The sequence below is a fragment of the Oncorhynchus gorbuscha genome, linkage group LG23 (assembly GCF_021184085.1).
Source record: "Oncorhynchus gorbuscha isolate QuinsamMale2020 ecotype Even-year linkage group LG23, OgorEven_v1.0, whole genome shotgun sequence".
Classification (NCBI taxonomy): domain Eukaryota; kingdom Metazoa; phylum Chordata; class Actinopteri; order Salmoniformes; family Salmonidae; genus Oncorhynchus; species Oncorhynchus gorbuscha.
In genome coordinates, this window is record NC_060195.1 from 32,000,577 (window position 1) to 32,020,598 (window position 20,022).

The following is a 20,022-nucleotide window of genomic DNA, read 5'->3' on the forward strand; positions in this document are numbered from 1 at the left end:
AAAAGATCCCAGAAATGTTCCATATGCACAAAAAGCTTACTTCTCTCAAATGTTGTGCACAAATTTGTTTACATCCCTGTTAGTGAGCATTTCTCCTAGACTAAGATAATCCATCCACCTGACAGGTGTGGCATATCAAGAAGCTGATTAAACCGTATTATCATTACACAGGTGCACCTTGCACTGTGGAAAATAAAGGCCACTCTAAAATGTGCAGTTCTGTCACACAACACAATGCCACAGATGTCGCAAGTTTTGAGGGAGTGTGCAATTGACATGCTGAATTCAGGAATGTCAACCAGAGCTGTTACCAGATAATTTAATGTTAATTTCAGTACCATAAGCCACCTCCAACTTAATTTTAGAAAATGTGTCAATATGTTCAACCGGCCTCACAACCGCTGACCATATGTAACCACGCCAGCTCAGGACCTTCACATCCGGCTTCTTCACCTGAGGGATTGTCTGAGACCAGCCACCCAGACAGCTGATGAAACTGAGGAATATTTATGTCTGTAATAAAGCCCTTTGTGAGGAAAAACACTTTCTGATTGACTGAGCCTGGCTCCCCAGTGGGTGGGCCTTTGCCCTCCCAGGCCCACCCATGGCTGCGCCCCTGCCCAGTAATTTGAAATACATAGATTAGGGCCTAATGAATTCATTTCAATATACTGATTTCCTTATGTGAACTTTAACTCAGTAAAATCGTTGAAATTGCTGCATGTTGCGTTTATATTTTTGTTCAGTATGTATATTGCCTCCTAATATTCTACAATATGTTTGTTGCTTTATTGGCCTGGGCAATTGTTTGTTAAAATTCAAAACCAGATTAATCTCAGAGTGGCCACTCGATTCGGCCATTCATGTGGTATTAAAAAATATTAAGCTGTCTTTTACTGTGTAAATGACTAGAATTGCATGAAATGCGTTCTTAAAAATAGATTGTTTTTAGGACCCTGCTAACAAATGTTTGTGGAAATCCTAAAAACGCCTCTGCTCAACTGTAGTCACATGACAGACGTTATTATGGCTTTATTATAAAGGGGCTTTAACTTCAACAGTACATTTACCACACATCCAATTGCAGCTGGGTTCACGGATTTGTTTACAGAAAATGATAGTGTGCCGTGAAATTATGTGATTTCTTAATCTGGACCTGATTTTAAGAAATAAACACCTTATCATTTGCCACAGGCATTATGAGGTTATGTCAATTTAGTTGGAAAATGGATGTCCTCCACCTCTAGTCGACCTGACATCAGCAGTGATTCACTACGAATGTAGACCTGCCCCAGTGTCTGAGTTAGAGTTGTCGACCACGAGTACGACGTGTCTCCTCTCTAACGCCCAGGAAGCAACGATTCCACCTCCCATTAGACAGCTCTGCAAGCGTTATGTCAAAATACGTTTGTTAGTCACCAAATATGGAGATTCGCTGAGCAACTATGTTCATTTAGTCCTGTTACTACCGGTAAGACTATGTACTTCCAAAAAAAGGTCTAAATAAAAATGTACAAGCAACCGAAAAAAAAAGTGCCTCTTCGGCGCCTCCAATGTAATTGAGCTGCTGTAGACTTACGAGCTGTGCTTGGCAGATATGAGTGATTTACATTGGAGGTGCCAAATAGGATTTTTTGCTTGTAAATGTTGACCTTTTATGAAAGTACATACCGGCCTTAACCGGAGTAAATGAAGATAGTTGCTCAGCGAAACTCCATATTTGGTGAGTAACGAACGTATTTTGAAATGATTTACATATGTGGTTACGGTCATGGAACCAATTGGGTACTCGGGGGGGGACCGTTAATGCAGTAAACAATGGGTTTACTCAAGGGGGGGAGGGGACGTTCCTGTAGATGCATGAATGCCCACATGTGCGGGCTGCAGTTGCACACTATTGCCTGGACGGGTCTAAAATGATTTGCTAAGGTTATCAAACAGGAGATCAGTGATGATATATGGTGAGTAGGGGAAGTTAGGCCGAAGCAATCAGTTACCATTGACGACTTTACAACTGCTGAATGTGGGATGAAAATATATACAGTTTTGGACCATTCCTCTTTACAAAACTGATTCAGTTCAGCAATGTTCTTGGGATGTCTGGTGTGAACCGCTCTCTTGAGGTCATGCTACAGCATCCCAATCAGGTTGAGGTCAGGACTGAATAGGCCACTCCAGAAGGCTTATGTTCTTCTGTTGAAGCCATTCTGTTGTTGATTTACTTCTGTGTTTTGGGTCGTTGTCCTGTTGCATCACCCAACTTCTGTTGAGCTTCAATTGGCGCACAGATAGCCTTACATTCTCCTGCAACATGTTTTGATAAATGAAAGTAAGCTGACTCATGACTCCAATTAGCTTTTTGGAGAAGTCTTAGCCTAAGGGTTCACATAATTTTCCCAACCTACACTGTGAATGTTTAAATGATGTATTCAATATAGACAAGAACAATACAATAATGTGTGTGTTATTAGTTTAAGCAGACTGTGTTTGTCTGTTGTTGTGACTTAGATGAAGACCAGATCTAATTTTATGACCAATTAATGCATAAATCCAGATAATTCCAAAGGGTTCACATAGCTTGTCTTGCCACTGTATATGACGGACTCCCACAGAGGCCCATATGCATGAATGCACACTCTCGGAGGTGCATATTCATGCCTATGCCTCAAAGGTGGTGTACCAGTGAATGCTGCCATATGAGAACAGCACACTATAGATGGGTTGGTTGTTTAGGAACAAAACCGACGCATGCGCAACTACGGGGCAAAACAGATGTGGTTGGCCTAGATTGTTAACAGGTAAACTATATTTTGTCTCCAATGTTTATTGAAAACAGAAATACATTTGCACATAAGCACTTGTCTCTCAAATACATCGTTACAGTTGTTGGCTTTCTATATTGCGAATTTCTGCAATATAAGCTTTGACATGAAATCAGTCCAAACAAGACATTGTGTCAAGACCAAGATGAAACTAGGCATTTACGATTACCCACATAGACATTTCTTGTCATCGTTGGTAGCTATCTGGCCATCCAGAAACAAACTCCTCCCTTCTACCCCATTGAGCATATGCATCGTTTTCGTGAGCTGTCAGCTAACGTCTATAAAGTCAGAGTGAAGTGGGAGTGTTTAAAAGTGTACTTAACTTGGCATGAGGCCATACATTCCTTATCGACACGTAATAGGTAGGTTTTATAAAATGATCCCTTAGAATAACCTGTAAGGCTCGTTGGTCTAGGGGTATGATTCTCGCTTTGGGTGCGAGAGGTCCCGGGTTCAAATCCCGGACGAGCCCGATTTTTAAAACTTTTGTGTTTTTGTCTTTATATCCTCCATGTTCATAAAAGGTGTTCTCTTAATTTATCTTTTTCATCAATAAAAATCAATGACTTAAATCTATTTAATATCTTTATACTGAAGCCATACATTGAGTAATATATTATCATAGCCTCTAGTCGATGCCAAATCCACAGACGTGGCAAAATCTCAACTTCATTGCCTGTCAAACTCTATCTCTGCCCATCAGTGTGAATTAAATGAAATAAATTAGAAATGTGTGTAAAGGAGGAACATGTTTCCTGCACATTTGAATGGTTTCAAGTGTCTGTTTCCCTCTGCTCAACATTTACTGTAAGCCAGAGAGGAAGTGTTAAACATGAGACTGATAAGGTAATAAATAGTATGAGTGTGAAAGCAACACAATAGCAAAGGCAGAGAAAAGTGAGATAAAGCTGAAAGGAATGAGAGAGAGAGACTGACTGAATATCATTTCAACAACAAAAAACACCTCTTGACAGAAAACACCTCTTGACAGTGAATAGGACAGGTCAGTCTTCCCTTTTTTTCCTCTTTCTGTGAGTGTGTGTGCGTGCGTGTGTGTGTGTGCGTGCGTGCGTGCGTGCGCGTGTGTGTGTGTGTACATGTACCGCAAGTACTGTATAATAGTCCAAAAAAGCTGAAGAGTATTCAAGAGTCTAGTAAAAAAAAACACAAGGAAGCTTTTTTTTGTGAATAAGGACGCTGCATGACATTCATATTTAAAACAAAGCCTTTACATTTTATTGTGATTCACAAACACACTGTGTACTGAACCTCTTTTACAAACCAATGTTTTTTACATTTTCTCTCCCTCTTCTGCTTGATCCTTTCCATAGAGGAGGAATGTGGCCGTCAACCTCTGGGCAGTGGCTGTGTTAGTGAGATTCCATCGCAGTACCCTCTCTTCCTCAGAAATATACACCCTCATTGTCAACCTCTCTTCCAAAAACCCTCCTTCCCCATAAACTTACCGCCATCCACCTAAGCCCCGGACCTCTCCCAGAACAACATAAAAAAAACTCCCCAATGAGAATTTCCAAGTGACCACTCACCGGTCTTCGAATGTCTTGGAGGAGATAGATCCGGAGACATTCCATCCAACTCCACTCCTGGAGAGTCTGGACTTCTCCCACAACCGTCTCCAGAATCTCACTGAACAACGGTACCTTCTGTTCATACAGAACCTGCGAGGTCTAGATCTGACCTCTAACTTGTTCCACACCATTAACCCGTGGGGCAGAGTTCTGCAGCCTGGGAAAGCTAGAGTCTGGGACTCGGAGCAAACATCAACATCCCTGACGTATACCTGCAAACTTTGACCCTTCGTCTGGAGAACTTCACAGCCTATGAGAGTGGCAGCATGGGTGACATCCAGGCAGAGAAGGTCCGCATGTCCAACGAGGTCGAGCTGATGGGTATGAACCCGAAGGGCGACCACAGTTACCTGGTGAAACTTTTGAAGGGGAGAGGGGCTGACATCGCCTTACATCTTCACCTAGCCAATATGGTCATCACTTGGGAGCACTTGACCAACACCGTAAACGCTGTGTTCCAAACCCCCATCGCCCACCTGAGCACTTCAGACATGGCTGTCCACATCCGTCTTTTAGTGACACCCCACGAAGAGACACATTCCAGAGGGGGTGGTTACCTTTTTCTTCTCCCTGGAAGCCCTCTGTCATTTCTTCATCAACGTGCCTGTGGAGCACCTGCCGATGACTGAGACGTCCATCATACACATGACCTGCCCCAGGTTGCCCAGCGGGATACTGCAGCTAGACTTCTCAGACTGCACCCTGACTGATACGGTGTCCTCCAGAGTAGAACTGCAAATCTCTGTGGAGTGTACAACCCTGGATAAAAAGTGGACATCCTGGTTCTAAGAGGGAACAACCTCAAGAACCTTCAAATCCTGAGCAAGTGTTCAGCACATGAGCTCTCTGCGTCACCTGGACCTCAGCCTCAACTCGTTGGTTTACAGCGGCCAGGAATGCCACTGGCTGTCCACCTGAACCTATCCTCCAATGGGCTGAGCGAATTGGTATTCAGCTGCTTGCCGAACAGCACCCCCACCCTGGACCTCCAGAACAACCAGATCTCCAATGTACCAGAGGCCCTGCTGGCCCTAGACTCTCTCCTTGCTCTGTACCTGAGTACCAATCGGCTGAGGAATCTCCCGGTGTGCGCTAGATTCCCACACCTTAAGTATCTCCTGCTCACGGAGAACTCCCTCCATGCCCCGTCTTTGACCGGTCTGGGGGCCTGCCCTGTTCCTACGGGTTCTAAACGCCAGCAGAAACCCCTTCACCCGTTCCCTGAGAGGATTCAGGGATCTGGGTACTTTTGGGACTGGGCTGGGCAGCGGACACACAGGAATCCAACTTCTCCACTGGCAACGGCCATCTGGTGCCCAGTGGTCACGGTTATCATTGTTATGGCGACTCTGTGCCACCACCTGGATGTTCCGTAGTACCTGAGTATGATCTGGCAGTGGACCCAAGCCAAGCACCATTCCAGGACCCAGCAGGTCTGGCCCCAGGACCTGGAGGGGGTGTTGTTCCACTCCTTCATGTCCTACAGCCAGCATAATGAAGACTGGGTCAAGGGGAGTGGTGTAAAATACTTATGTAAAAATACTTTAAAGTAGCACTTAAGTAGTTTGAGGTATATGTTTATATTTTTGACAACTTTTACTTTTACTCCATACATTTTCCCTGACACCAGAAAGTACTCATTACATTTTGAATGCTTAGCAGGCCAAGAAAATGGTCAAATTCATGCACTTATGAAGAGAACACCTGGTCATCCCTACTGTCTGACAGACTCACTCAATACAAATGCATCTTTTGTAAATAATGTCTGAGTCTTGGAGTGTGCCCCTGACTTCAAAACTAGAAAATGGTATCGTCTGCTTTTCCCCTTTACTCCTACCTACATGTACATATTACCTCAATTATCTCAACTAACCTGTACCCCCTGATGCCGTACCGGTACCCCTGTATATACTGTAGCCTTATTATTTTATTGTTACTTTTTTAAACTTGAGTTAATTCAGTCAATATTTTCTTAACTCTATAATTCTTAATATAATAATAATAATAATAATATATGCCATTTAGCAGACGCTTTTATCCAAAGCGACTGCATTGTTGGTTAAGGGCTTGTAAGTAAGCATTTCATAGTAAGGTCTGATTTATGCTTTTACTATGTGACAAATACATCTGTTTTGATTAATAAAGGGAATTTTAAATGATTTATGCTTTTACTTTTGATACTTAAGTATATTTAAAACCAAATACTTTTAGACTTTTACCCAAGTAGAATTGTACTGGCTGACTATCACTTTTACTGGAGTAACTTTCTATTGAGGTATCTATACTTTAACTCAAGTGTGACAATTGGGTCCTTTTTCCACAACTGGTCAAGGGCCCGCTCTTGCTAAACTGGAGAACTCCGGGCAAGGGGGCTCCACATCTGTCGCCATGATAGGGACTTCGTCCCAGGGAAGACGATCGTGGAGAACATCATCCAATGTGTGGAGAGGAGCCGGCGATGTGTTCATCCTCTCTGGACACTTCGTCCGGAGCGAGTGGTGCTACTACGAGCGGTACTTTGCCAGCCATCAGCGGCTGTCCTGTGGGTTTGACAGTGATATCCTGGTGCTACTGGAGCCTCTGACTCAATACATGATCCCTTCCAAGTACTACCAACGAAGGCTATGATGGGCAGGCACACCGACCTGGAGTGGCCCCAGGACAGGGGCAAGCACAGGCTGTTCTGGGCCAACCTCAGGGCTGCACTGCAGTGGTGGAGAAATCAAGAAAGAACTGTTGTTTCCAACCAGTCAGGTTTAATGGAGAATTCATATAAACAAACATCTATTTTACTACAGCTTTATAAAAAAGAAAAACAATAAAACGTTATCTAACAATATTAAGCTCACGTTTGTCAACTTTCCAACAATCTCACAATGATTTGGAACCTCAAATCTTTTTCATCAGCTTCACAAAATGATCCAACTAGGCAAAGTAAACTAAATGTATCAAGATAGCCAATGAAAAACACACTAGACAGCAAATACAGACACACTATACACCAACAATACCTGTTTAGTATCCTCAGAAACAGTATGCTCCCCAAGTACAGAACCTTCTCTGAAAGTACATCCTCTGAAAGTAGCCATCTAAGTTTAAGGCAAGCACAAAAAGTGTCCAATATTGTACCCTCATGAAAATAGCACCATAAATAAAACCTTGAAAGAGGAAAACAATGAATTTGCCTCTTTCTAATTATGTGTGTTATTTGGTCATAGAGGCTGTTCAGGGGTCAGAAGTTCATTTGTCAGGTCTGATGGAAGACGACGATGGTCTTCTGGACACACAAGCTGCAAGGAAGACCAGGCTTTCACTGTGGACATTAGACCCATAAGCCTGGGCTCCTGGTCTCAACAGGTTCAAAAGTCAGATGTCCGAGGTTTAAAGGTGAAGGGGCCAGAGGTTAGGTGTCAGATCAGGGCAGGGACTGGATGATGATGATCTTCTCGTTGACACAGAAGCGGTGGAGGACAGTGTACAGGTTCTCCCCGCAGCGTGACACCTGTCTCTCCATGGCCAGGCGGAAGTCCTCCTTCACCCCTTTAGTGATGCCACGCGTCACCGTGTGGTGCCTACAGGGCAGAGGAAGCCAGACAATGGGTGTGAGAAAGAAACCATTTCTAGCATTTTCATAGAAAAACACATGTTCATAATTTTAGAAATCAGACATTTGATAATGTTAATTTTTCTCCAAACCTCTACAGTAACAGTTGAAAACACCAATTTATCAACGATAAAACATAAAATGACACAACATCAAGGAAACAACATGTTTCCCCAAATACAGTATTCATAGTTTTGAGATGGAATGAGAGTATAGGGTATCTACCAGCCAGGCAAACTTTAGACGGGGAAGATTCAACAACATCAAAAACAGTAACACATAGTCAAACGTGAATGTTCACAAATGCAATGACAACTACAGATATGAAAAATACAACCAAAATTGACTTTAAAAACATCAGTAACGACCACATAAACGGATGCAATGGGTCAAACGCCTTCTCAAAAATAAAACACGACAAGGACTCGATGAAAACGACAGACCGAAAACCAAAATGAGGTTTGGGGCAGAGGGATGGAGAGAGTGTTTGGGGTAGGGGTGGTGGGCAGGGGTACCTGTCGGTCGTCTGCACCCCAGGTAGCAGCAGGGTGTTTAACTCCCCACCCAGGGCGGGACTAGGGTTCCTGAGGACAGTAAACACCAACATTCATCAACTCACGCTCCGGGTTAGAAGTTGCCCTTAAGCACAAATCTAGGATCAGCTTACCCTCAAAAAATCTTTACGTTTAACATTAAGAGGAAGCTTGAAACTGATCGTAGATCAGTGTCTAGAGGCAACCTCATTCTACTCCTCAACTCGCACTGAGAGTGGTTGCATTCAAACAACCTAAACAACTTTTTTCCCGACCTTAGATAGACAGCGCTTTGTACCTCTAACCCTTTCTCAACATAACGCCTGACAGCTGAGCTGCTATTCGCTACATCTATGTGAGCATGACTGCATACAATACATAAGCATCTGCCAGTGGGAGGGGCTTACTTGATTAACATTCCCTGATTGGGCAGTAGTTCCAGCTGGACCCGCCCCCCCCTCCGTAGTCCGCAGGTATGCAAACTCCTCCAGCATATCAATATCTGAACGAGTTAAAGTCAAACAACAGAGAGACAAAAAGCTAAAAAGTGTCTGCAATCCCCAGTCGTTCTCATATCTGCTCAACCAACTCGTTAGTCTTGGATATATATATATATATATATATATATATTGTTTTAGCTATACTGTCTGATAAGGATACTGGTGACGTAGTTGAAGAAGTTCTCATACTGGAAGCTGCCCTGCTGACAGATCTTATCAATGGCTTTCAGGAATAGAGACTCGCCCTGTGGCCAATCGTGTTGCAGGAGCACCACCACGTGACCCAAGGAGAGGTCGTCTCGGCTGTCCGTGAAGGCACGAAGCTGATGAAAATTAAAAATAGGTTATTTGAGTTTAAGGGGAATGTAAAACCTGCAGACCCTTATCAACATAGTTCTGTGTTTAGCCTTATTTGTAAGGGCAGTGTTGAGGTACCTTGAAACAGGCGAACATCAGCTGAAGACAGAATGGCAGAATCGTTTTACTCGTACAGGGCAGCAGCCTCAGATCATTGCCTAGCAACAAAAACACACTGCATTGTAAGCATGGACATAAAACAAAGACATTTGAAGATATCTCACACACAGTGAACCTTACCTTTCCTGGGCTTGTTTCTGGCTTTCCCTGATTCGTCAGTGTTCTTGACTGGATCCTGGTTTTGGGGTACCAACCCACCAACTACATCAAGTAACTTTTCACACGCCATCTGATACAGACGGAGACACAGAAAGACAGTGACGCAATCTCTCTCTGGTTGTATGCATGTTTCTGGATGAGCTCTCTGTATGTGCATACCCACCCTGTACTCTCCCAGTGCGTAGTGGCAGGAGGCCTGCTGTATAAGGGTCCTGTGGTGCTCCAGGTTACCCTGTCCTGGGGAGCTCTGTCCAGGCTGAGGCTGCTGAAACCCAGACATCTGGAGTAGGCTGGACAAGGCCTTACGGTAATGACCCTGGGGGAGAGGACATACACACTGGCATTGAACACAAATCCGTGGACATACACAGACAAACATGTACATACAAAACACTGATGAACTCCTAACGAACAATGATCATTATTTATGTTTACCTGGTATATGATCATATCTGTGAAGAATATTCTGAACCACAGCCAGTTGTCTGTCTTCCAGGAGGAACAGATCTTGTTGAATTCTGGAGAATGGGTGTGAAAACATTTAATCAGAACAACAAACATTTGCTTAGACAGGACATGCATTTAGAGAGCACGCAGTTGGGAGCTGGGGGCTGTATTTGGAGGGCATACCGGTCCCCAGGCTGTCGTGGGACTGGAGGAGATCCCAGCTCTCCCTGGCCAAACGGAAGCTCTCCAGAGTCTCTGCCCACCCGGGCATCTCTGTTTTGTTGACCATGATGTTCCGGCCACGCCCCTTCCCCAGGCCCTCGTCATCATCTGAACTCTGAAGAAACACCCAAATACATGCATGAGCATGTACACACACACACACACAGTCCACAAAGACTTCCCATCTATCCTCTCACCATGGTCTTCTCGCGGCCGTCGGCCAGTTTGCGTTTCTTGTGAGCGTGTTTCCCTGCTCCTCTCTCCAGTTCTACCTCACTGTACACTGAGCTCAGGTCCTCCAGCAGTATCCACGACCCAGAGGCCAACGTATTCACACCTGCAACACACACACACACACACACACACACACACACACACACACACACACACACACACACACACACACACACACACACACACACGCAACACACAAACAACCTCACTGTAAACTAAGGAGAGAGCCTCAAACAGAATCTCCACAAGACCAACGCTCAAAGGACAAAATTGACATTTTCACAGTCATGTGAATACAAATACATATGAACACACAGGGGGAGAGACTGACCGTGAAACAGAGCAGGCTGTACAGCTGAGACGTAGAGGTAGGCACTGCGGAAGAGGACCAGCGAGGCACAGATGACCACCTGACTGCAGCATCGTGACCTGGTCTCTCCCTCTAGACTGGGCAGGTAGCAACACAGCTCCTTAACCCACTGCAGCATCTCCACGTAGCCCCTACAAAACACACACGTAAAAAGTGATGCACACACTTTAACACCCAGCATTATCCTGCAAAACAAACACATGCATAGAGTATGTATAGGCTAACCACTCACACTCATAAGTAAACACACACACATTCACTTCAGTTACACACACATACTGGGAGATCATCTGTGCTCCTACCTCTGTCCCTTGTCCCCCTGCCACTCGCAACGAGCCCCCACCACTGCCAGGATATCCAGCAGTCTCTCCCAGGGCTCAGGCACCAACGACGACTTCTCTGACAGCCCCTCAATCACATAGCGCTGGGACCCCCGAGACACACTGGGAGACTTCAGCCCACCACCCTCCTGAGAGCCTGAGAGAAGGGAGAAGATGAGTACAGGGCAACGTCATTGGACCGTGAAACACGTGAAAATGGAAAGTGTAAGCAAACGTGCAGAAAGAAAAGAGGGAGAAATTGAGGACAAAAATCATAAAACTAGCTGATGGCATGCAAGTGGTAGCAATGTGGAGGTGGCATGCAATGAGAAATAAATGAGATCAAATGCAGATATTATAAATAGTACTCAGCTACCGTTTAGGGCTTTGCCCTGCAGCTGTCCGTCAGGAGACGGGCCCCGCGTGACATAACCGATGTAGAACTCTGCTGCTTTCAGCATGTACTTCAGCAGCAGACTGGCAGGCAGACGCATGTCCACGTTGTTTATGATCAACGGGAGAACGTCACACACTGCGAGAGAGGAAGAAAAGTAACATAGAATGCATATATCGTTACTTTACATTTGTCATCTTTTGAGGTCCAAATGTTCTAGGTTTCGATCATCTGATTCAGAGAAATCTCTCACCAAACAGCTTCCTGAAACAGTTGACAGGTGTCTCCAGTTTTTCAGCCGTCTCCGCCTCCAATAGGGAATCTCCCAAATTGACCTTGAATGCGAGTGCAAACAAAGCAACAGATAAATGATTCTGTGTTATTGAACACGGTGTTGAAGGTCAGAGGTGAGAGGTTACGTACCCCATGTTGGACCACAGACTCTGGGAAGCGCCTGAGCAGTAACAGAAGCATCTCAGCCTTCTCCAGGGTATTGAAGCATTGTTCTGTGGCTTTCAGCAGCACCTCACACTGCACTGGTCCGGGCAGGGTTTCAAACAGACCTACAGTGAACATACACAATACAGTGTTTACACTTCTAACATTTCACCCAATCAGGAAAGATCTCATGTAGATCTAACACACACACAGTCCTCACCTCGTAGGAACTGAGCCTGTTTGTCCTGACAGTCGCTCCGCAGGGCAGCTGTGATGACAGTAATCTCCCGCCACACAACAGGCTGATCAGGGAAATTGATGAACCTGAAGGACACAGCACACATAACAGCAGTTACACCAGCCATCAACAGTACTGTGTGCAGAAGTAGCGAGATAAGAACTTTCACTCACATATCATACAGCAGTCTGCCCGCTGAAGCAGTCTTCTCTGCATTTCTCTCAATGGTGTACATCTCGTGCTGTCAAGACAAGAGACCAATCAATGTGACATTCCATTCCAGCCTTTATGCTACAAAGCCAAGGACCAGACCTCTTGACAGAGACTAGCTTGACTACTACATGTGTTCCAAATAGCTCGTTAGTAATTTGTCAAATCCGAGTTTACTCCGCTAGCGTTTCAATGTCATTTACTAGACGCAGCTTACCTGAATATTGAAGTCCGTGGGATAGAGGGTTCGAGCGGTTATCAGCCAAGCCTTGGCTGCACACGGGTCCTCGGACACTAGATCCCGAGCCCGTTTCACTAAAAACTCGCAGTCCTTTTGTGCTGACATATTTGCTTGTATTATTGAATTCCGTGAGGTACAGGGTTAGTGCGGTTATCAGACATAAACAAAACAAAATATGAATTTCCTATTGTTGAAACTGGGTTATTTGTTTATCGCTCCGCTCAATGGCAACCTTTTGATGACATCACGACTTGCAGTCGCAGATGTGATGTCATTAGGCTCGAGGGATCGTATTTCCAGGTAAATGCTGCCACCTGGTGCAATGACAGAATATTGCACACATAAAATGAAGGGCGAATCTTGAGTAAAATGCGTTAATGCAAAATAAACATCATAAAAAGCACGAGGCTTTATTTAAATAATAATAATAATAATAATAATGTGACCTTTATTTAACTAGCAAGTCAGTTAAGAACAAATTTGTATGTACAATTACGGCCTACCCCGGCCAAACCCGAACTACGCTGGGCTAATTTTGCGCAGATTTATGGGACTCCCAATTACAGCCGGATGTGATACAACCTGGATTCGAACCAGGGACTGTAGTGACGCATCTTGCACTGAGATGCAGTGCCTATAGACCGCTGCGCTACTCAATTCTAGTCACGGAGTTAACCATCAACATATAATCCATTCGAGGTGCAAATGTTATTTTGTCAAATATACATTGTAAACCTGTTTCAAGAGAACCAACAGGAATAGCCTGAAACTTTCCACCAAAAACTGTGGTGGAAAATAAATTCAAACATGTTTTATTTGCGCATGCGCCGTAGGGAATGCGTGCTATCTGCATCGCTATTGGTTTTCCTTCCTGCCTGTTTCACCACAAGCCCATCTGCGATCGACACAACAGACTGTACGACCTAAAATAAGATATTTTCTGTGGTAAAATTACGGATACTTCGTGGCAAGGCAAAAGGCAACAGCTGGAGTTAACGCGGCAAGTAAAGTTGGATACGAGGGACATAGTTTTTAAATATAGTATTATAATAAGCTTTTTCATTTTTTTTTTTTACGTTTACCACGACAGCTTGTGTGGTTTAAAATCAAGTCAAGTTGTCAGCTTTGACACAGTAGTGCAACATGCTAGCTAACGTTAACTAACTCGCTAGCACAAGGCCTGCAAACTGTAGCTAGCAGAGTCAAAAGGCTGTTAGTAACAATAGCTTGCTAATGAACTCTTGACTGTCAAGATTAGCCATGTCACTGGCAAGTAAAGGGCCCTCATTGATGTTAACTAGCTAACTGGCTTGTTAGTTTAGCGACACCCCTTTCACCTGGTTAACACAACCACAGTCATAATTATCGATAAACTCCTCCCATTTCCACAATTTCTCTAACATTTCATGTTAAACCTAACCTTAATTAACCACATGCCTAACCACAACCTTTAAATTAGGACCAAAAATACTTTGTGGCTATGGAATCTGACTTAGTACCTGTGTTGTCTAACGTTGGTCAGTGGAAACTCGTTCACCAATCATTTAGCATTTTATTCTACCGTTCTGAACAGGAAGACACATTTAGCAGACAGTTTTGTCCTGTGCTTTGGAGTTCGTAAACTAATTCAGAATAATCAAGTTTGGATTGTGCAAGTGTGTAATCTTTGGAAATTATACATTATGATAGATTACAACTCAGATTTGAGCATGTCTTTCAACTTTGTGTGTATAATTTGGAAGTTGCGTTCCATAGCATATCCATGACAGCATTGGCAAGCAAATTGGGAGTTCCTAGAAGGCATTACCCAAGATCCTTTAGCAAGAGTACAATGATCAGACCTGTTATTTACGGTGTCTGGATCAGACTCGGCAACCAGGTTCAGGACAGTTCATTTGTACAAGGTGACAACTTGACCTCTAATGACCCTTCAGTGACACTTCTATCACCCTCTGACCTACACTACATGACCAAATGTATGTGGACACCTGCTCATTGAACATTTCATTATTAAATCATGGGCATTAATATGAAGTTGTCCCCCACCCCCAACTCGCTTTGTGATAGATGTTGGAACATTGCTGTGGGGACTTGCTAACAATCAGCTACGAGCATTAGTGAGGTCGGGCACTGTTGGGTGGGTAGGTCAGCGTTCCGATTCATCCCAAAGTTCTTCCACATCGATCTTGACAAACATTTCTGTATGAAACTCGCTTTGTGCACTGGGGGCATTGTCATGCTGAAACAGGAAAGGGCCTTCCCCAGACTGTTGCCACAAAGTTGGAAGAACAGACTTGTCTAGAATGTTGTAGTGTATGCTGTAGTGTTAAGATTTCTGTTCTCTTCACTGAAACTAAGGGGCCTAGTCTGAACCAGGAAAAACAGCCCCAAACCATTATTCCTCCTACACCAAACTTTAGTTGGCACTATGCATTGGGGCAGGTAGCGTTCTCTTGGCATCCGCCAAACCCAAATTTGTCCGTCGGACTGCTCGATGGTGAAGTGTGATTCATCGCTCCAGAGAACACTTTTTCATTGCTCCAGAGTCCAATGGTGGCGAGCTTCACACCACTCCAGCCGACGCTTGGCATTGTGATCTTATGCTCCTGACGAACAGTTCTTGTGCTGATGTTGCTTCCAGAGGCCGTTTGGAACTCGGTAGTGAGTGTTACAACCGTGGACAGACGATTTTTTTACGTGCTACAGCCCTCGGCGGTTCTGTTCTGTGAGCTTGCGTGGCCTGCCATTTCGCAGCTGAGCCGTTGTTGCTCCTAGACGTTTCCACTTCCCAGTGACCATTTGCAGTTGACCGGGGCAGAAATTTGACGAACTGACTTGTTGGAAAGGTGGCAACCTATGACTGTGCCATGTTGAAAGTAACTGAGCTCTTCAGTAAGCCATTCTACTGCCAATGTCTGTCTATGGAGATTGCATGGCTTTGTGCTCAATGTTACACAACTGTCAGCAACAGGTGTGGCTGACATGGCCAAACCCACTAATTTGAAGGGGTGTCCTCATACTTTTGTGTATTTAGAGCATGCTCTGTGTGTAGGACCTTGCGTTTTCAAGACAACTGCCTGCATAACATCTAGGCAGATGTATAAATGATTTATGTGTGTATATATACACGTCATTGATTTGAATTTCCCTTCTGATGACCAAATAGCACCTTTGTCTAAGAACCCTTGTACATTAGACCCAAGTGTTATGCAATAATTCTTATCACTGAGGTGTTAACGGTGGCAAACTTCAATAGAGGCAGCAGCACTTAACTGGATTGTGTTAGTTCGTGGTGCACTGGACTGCAATACCAAACCTGCTTACACAAGATCCTTGTTACACTGGCAACCTGGTCATTGTTTTGTAGAATATTCGCATCAACACCAGTCCTACCCAGGAGAGAATAACTGCCACCTCTCAATGAAGCAACGGCAGTTGAATGCGGTACTGCAGGCATTGTTGGCAGTGAAGGATATGCTTCTAATACACCAGATGTATGTCCTTGAACCTATTTATTTTAAAATCTCACACAGAAGTTATAACTTAGTTGCTAATGGCAGCCTGCCATATCCCGGTCGGGCCTTCAACTTGAGTTACTCAATGAGGGGGGGGGCTAGCCCGCAATGTCACTTCCTGGCATAGCTCAAACTGTGAATGTTATGTCTCCATGAGACGCCATCGTAACCGACTTAACTCAATATTGCATTGAAGCCAAATTTTAACATTGGAATGAATGGTGTCAAGTGATCGATGGCTTTATCCATTCATATATACAGTCATTGGTCCTACCGCAGTGCAGAACCTGATGCCTTCTGGATACAAGCCTCGTTGTCACACAATCCTTCTCCACTATGCATGAGGGAGTTTTGCAGACTGGTTGACCATCCATTTACAATGTTATTATAGCCATGGCATGTTTTGCTGAGATGAACAGGAAGCTTCCATTCACACAGTTTCAGCATCAATAGATAATATTGCATTTCCAATTTAACAAATGTTTTTATTCCCTCCCACAGGTTGAAAATCATCCAAGAGGTCGTCTCCCCAGCGGTGATGTTTGTGGCGTAGGCTCAGGGTGTGTCTCACCTCCCATGGTGTTACCACCATGGACCCAGAGTCAGCCCGCACATCACAGCCCCATGGCTCCCTTGGTAAAAGTGGGGTCTCCCTGCTATCTGGCAGGGGTTTGGGGGCAGCTCTCACCCCTCGAGGGAAACACTATGCGTGTGGTTCCATAGCTGCCTTCACCAACATCATGGTGACATTCCCCATCCAGAAAGTTCTGTTCAGGCAGCAGCTGCACGGTGTGCGGGCCAGAGAGGCCGTCGGGCAGCTCCAACGGGACGGGATGAGGAACCTCTACAGGGGGCTGCTCCCTCCTCTTCTGCAGAAGACCACCACGGTAGCCATCATGTTCGGCCTGTACGAGGACTTTTCCCATGTCTTACTGGACCAGTTGTCCACAGGCAGCGGCATTCCTGAGCTAGTGACGCGGAGCTTCGCAGCTGCGCTGGCGGGCACGGCAGAGGCTGCCCTGATGCCGTTTGAGCGGGTGCAGACTCTCCTCCAGGACCACCGGCACCACGGCCGCTTCCACAACACGGCCCACACCTTCCGGACGCTCCTAAGAGAGTACGGTGTGAAGGAGTGCTACCGCGGCCTGGTGCCAGTCTTAATAAGAAACGGTCCCAGTAACATGCTGTTCTTCGGGCTCCGCGGGCCCATCAAGGAGCAGCTCCCTGAAGCCTCCAGCCGGACCGGCCACCTGGTCAATGACTTTGTGTGTGGAGGGGTGCTGGGGGCGGCGCTGGGGATCATGTTCTACCCGCTGAACGTGGTGAAGTCCCGTGCCCAGTCCCAAGTTGGGGGCGCGTTCCGGCCTTGTGGGGAGGTGTTAATGACGGTTTGGCGGGAGAGAGGCGGCAGCGTGGCCATGCTGTTCAGAGGGGCCCACCTCAACTACCACCGCTCTCTTCTCTCCTGGGGCATCATCAACGCCACATACGAGCTGCTGCTCAAAGTGTTCTGATACTGAACGGGGGATAGAAAGAGGGGGAGGTGTAGAAAGGGGGAGCGAGAGAAAAAATGCAAGACTTGCGTAAGTGTTTGAGGGTGAGGATGAATGCCATTTTTGTTTTATTGGATCCCCATTAGCTGTTGCACAAGCAGCAGCTATTCTTCCTGGGGTCCGTATAGAACATCAATAGACAAGAAAAGCTCAAGGATAGAACTACATTTAAAAAAGGCACCTATAGCATTTATATCAATGCATACAAACAAACTATCTTTGTCAAATAGGGGAGAGGCAAGGTGTTGCTCTATCTGTTTTTTTTAATTTATGCTGTCTCTTGTGTTTGGCACTTGAAACTGATGTGCCCACTGCCCACCCAAAAAGGTCCAGATAGTTTATGTGGGGGCGGTAAAGTGTCTATGGCAAGCAGAAGAGGACAGAGGGTATCTGAAAGGTGAAGTTTCTCTACTGACAATGGCCATCCGGTCAGTGAGATGAATTGCCGCTTGTTTAAAGTCACAGTATCAAAGTGAGAGGTCTGGGTCCAACGAAAGCCTTCAATCTTTTTTAAGTTTTTATAAATGTATCAATTGAAATGGATTTGACAAATTATTGACATTCTGAAAGTACCTTCCCCATTGTAGTCTGATGTGGTACCCAACAAAGTTACAGAGGCAGTTTCACAGGGGGTAAGCCTTTTCAGTGTTTCTGTGTGCATTGGTTATTAGTCCCTTCAACCCCTGCTTTCCCTGCTCTGATTCTCTGACTGTGAGCTCTGCTATTTACCATGTCGGTCATCTTGGATTATGCACAGATTCGACCCTCTGTGGCGTACGACCCTGGCGGCTTGCGGCGTGCGACCCTGGCGGCTTGCGGTGTGCGACCCTAGCAGCTTGCAGCATGCGACCCTGGCGGCTTGCGGTGTGCGACCCTGGCGGCTTGCGGTGTGCGACCCTGGCGGCTTGCGGTGCGACCCTGGCGGCTTGCGGTGTGCGACCCTGGCGGCTTGCGGTGTGCGACCCTGGCGGCTTGCGGCGTGCGACCCTGGCGGCAGCTTGCGACCCTGGCGTGCGACCCTGGCGGCTTGCGGCGGGCTTGCGGCGTGCGACCCTGGCGGCTTGCGGCGTGCGACCCTGGCGGCTTGCGGCGTGCGACCCTGGCGGCTTGCGGTGCGACCCTAGCAGCTTGCAGCATGCGACCCTGGCGGCTTGCGGCATGCGACCCTAACTGTGTTTGTCCTGTAGGTATAGCGCTCGCCAGCTTGTAGTCTGTAAATTAGTTACCTCTGGTTCGTTCAGCCATTCCTATAGGGAAAATGAATGGGGAATGAATATGGTTTGGGGATAAACGCCGAAAATAAGGTCAGCATTTTACACAGGCTTAGAAGATCTTATACGTTGTGTTCTATGCAATAATATCAGTCAGTTAACAGGACCTTTATGAATTATGAAGACTGCTTTTTTTATTAAATAAATGCGTCAAAATTAACAAGTGACATTAGCTGATGAAGATTATCCTATAGAACAAAATTACAAATCTCCTAAGCCTGTGTATATCACAGACCTTTATCCAAAAACCCTTCAAAAACTCAATTTTGCCATTGCCATGGTTCGTTGGACAAAGCCTGAGTTAGTGCCTACCAATATCCGTTGTTACTTTTGCTCTCTATAGTGCTCTCTTTTACTTGAAAGATGATTGGAAAAAGCAGTAGCTTAGAAGCACAGGGGAACTGGACAAGGGAAGTGCTTCATTGTTATGTCATCCAATGCCAATCTAAGCAAATCTTGAAAATGTGTGTTTAATTAGCATATTCCCGAAGTGCTACTTGTAATGTTTGTCTGTCAAAGTGTTGACAAGTACCCATTGGTTTAAGTATAATTAAAATGTACTTGTTACCCATAACTTCTAGTCCTTCATGAAATAGACTGAAAAAATAATAAAAAATTCACACCAACAATACAGGAACACGCACGTTTTGCCTATCAATTTATACTTCCATCTCTCGATGTAATCCTTCATTTACACACTTGTTTCTCTCCATATGTATTTTTCCCTTGCTCTCTCTTTCTCTCCATTCTTACTGCTGAACACTTGTGCACACCTCTCTGCCCATAACCCCTGTTGACATAATGGGCTCAAATTTTAAGCTTCAGTAGAGGCAGTCGCCATGCAGCAGCCCACACTGAGTATGACAGGCCAGAATAGGGAAG

General features: G+C 45.3%; 2 protein-coding genes, 1 non-coding gene and 1 pseudogene across 3 annotated transcripts; 3 read left to right on the forward strand and 1 right to left on the reverse strand.

Moving 5' to 3' along the window:
• The first annotated feature begins 1,951 nt into the window (after positions 1–1,951).
• LOC124010659 lies at positions 1,952–7,799 on the forward strand (annotated as a pseudogene).
• On the forward strand, positions 3,226–3,297 carry trnap-ugg. The gene has a single exon. It is a non-coding gene; the product is annotated as a tRNA-Pro (tRNA).
• ints10 (integrator complex subunit 10) lies at positions 7,149–13,181 on the reverse strand. The gene is given in 19 exon segments (XM_046324682.1): positions 7,149–7,986; positions 8,534–8,602; positions 8,959–9,008; positions 9,010–9,053; positions 9,212–9,374; positions 9,487–9,566; positions 9,649–9,757; positions 9,851–10,003; positions 10,123–10,205; positions 10,318–10,471; positions 10,554–10,693; positions 10,922–11,091; positions 11,263–11,437; positions 11,657–11,812; positions 11,928–12,009; positions 12,098–12,237; positions 12,333–12,436; positions 12,524–12,591; positions 12,778–13,181. Coding segments are annotated over 19 exon segments (2,226 nt in total). The 5' UTR covers positions 12,907–13,181; the 3' UTR covers positions 7,149–7,829.
• A 466-nt stretch (positions 13,182–13,647) lies between these two features.
• On the forward strand, positions 13,648–18,858 carry LOC124011425 (mitochondrial nicotinamide adenine dinucleotide transporter SLC25A51-like). Its single transcript, XM_046324791.1, has 2 exons — positions 13,648–13,801; positions 16,818–18,858. Exon 2 carries the CDS (start codon positions 16,907–16,909, stop codon positions 17,828–17,830), a length of 924 nt encoding a protein of 307 aa, XP_046180747.1. The 5' UTR covers positions 13,648–13,801; positions 16,818–16,906; the 3' UTR covers positions 17,831–18,858.
• The last annotated feature ends 1,164 nt before the right edge of the window (positions 18,859–20,022 follow it).

What these genes read in the sequence shown, in the direction of transcription:
- LOC124011425 (XM_046324791.1), top strand. Translation starts at nt 16,907, where the DNA reads ATGGACCCAGAGTCAGCCCGCACATCACAGCCCCATGGCTCCCTTGGT.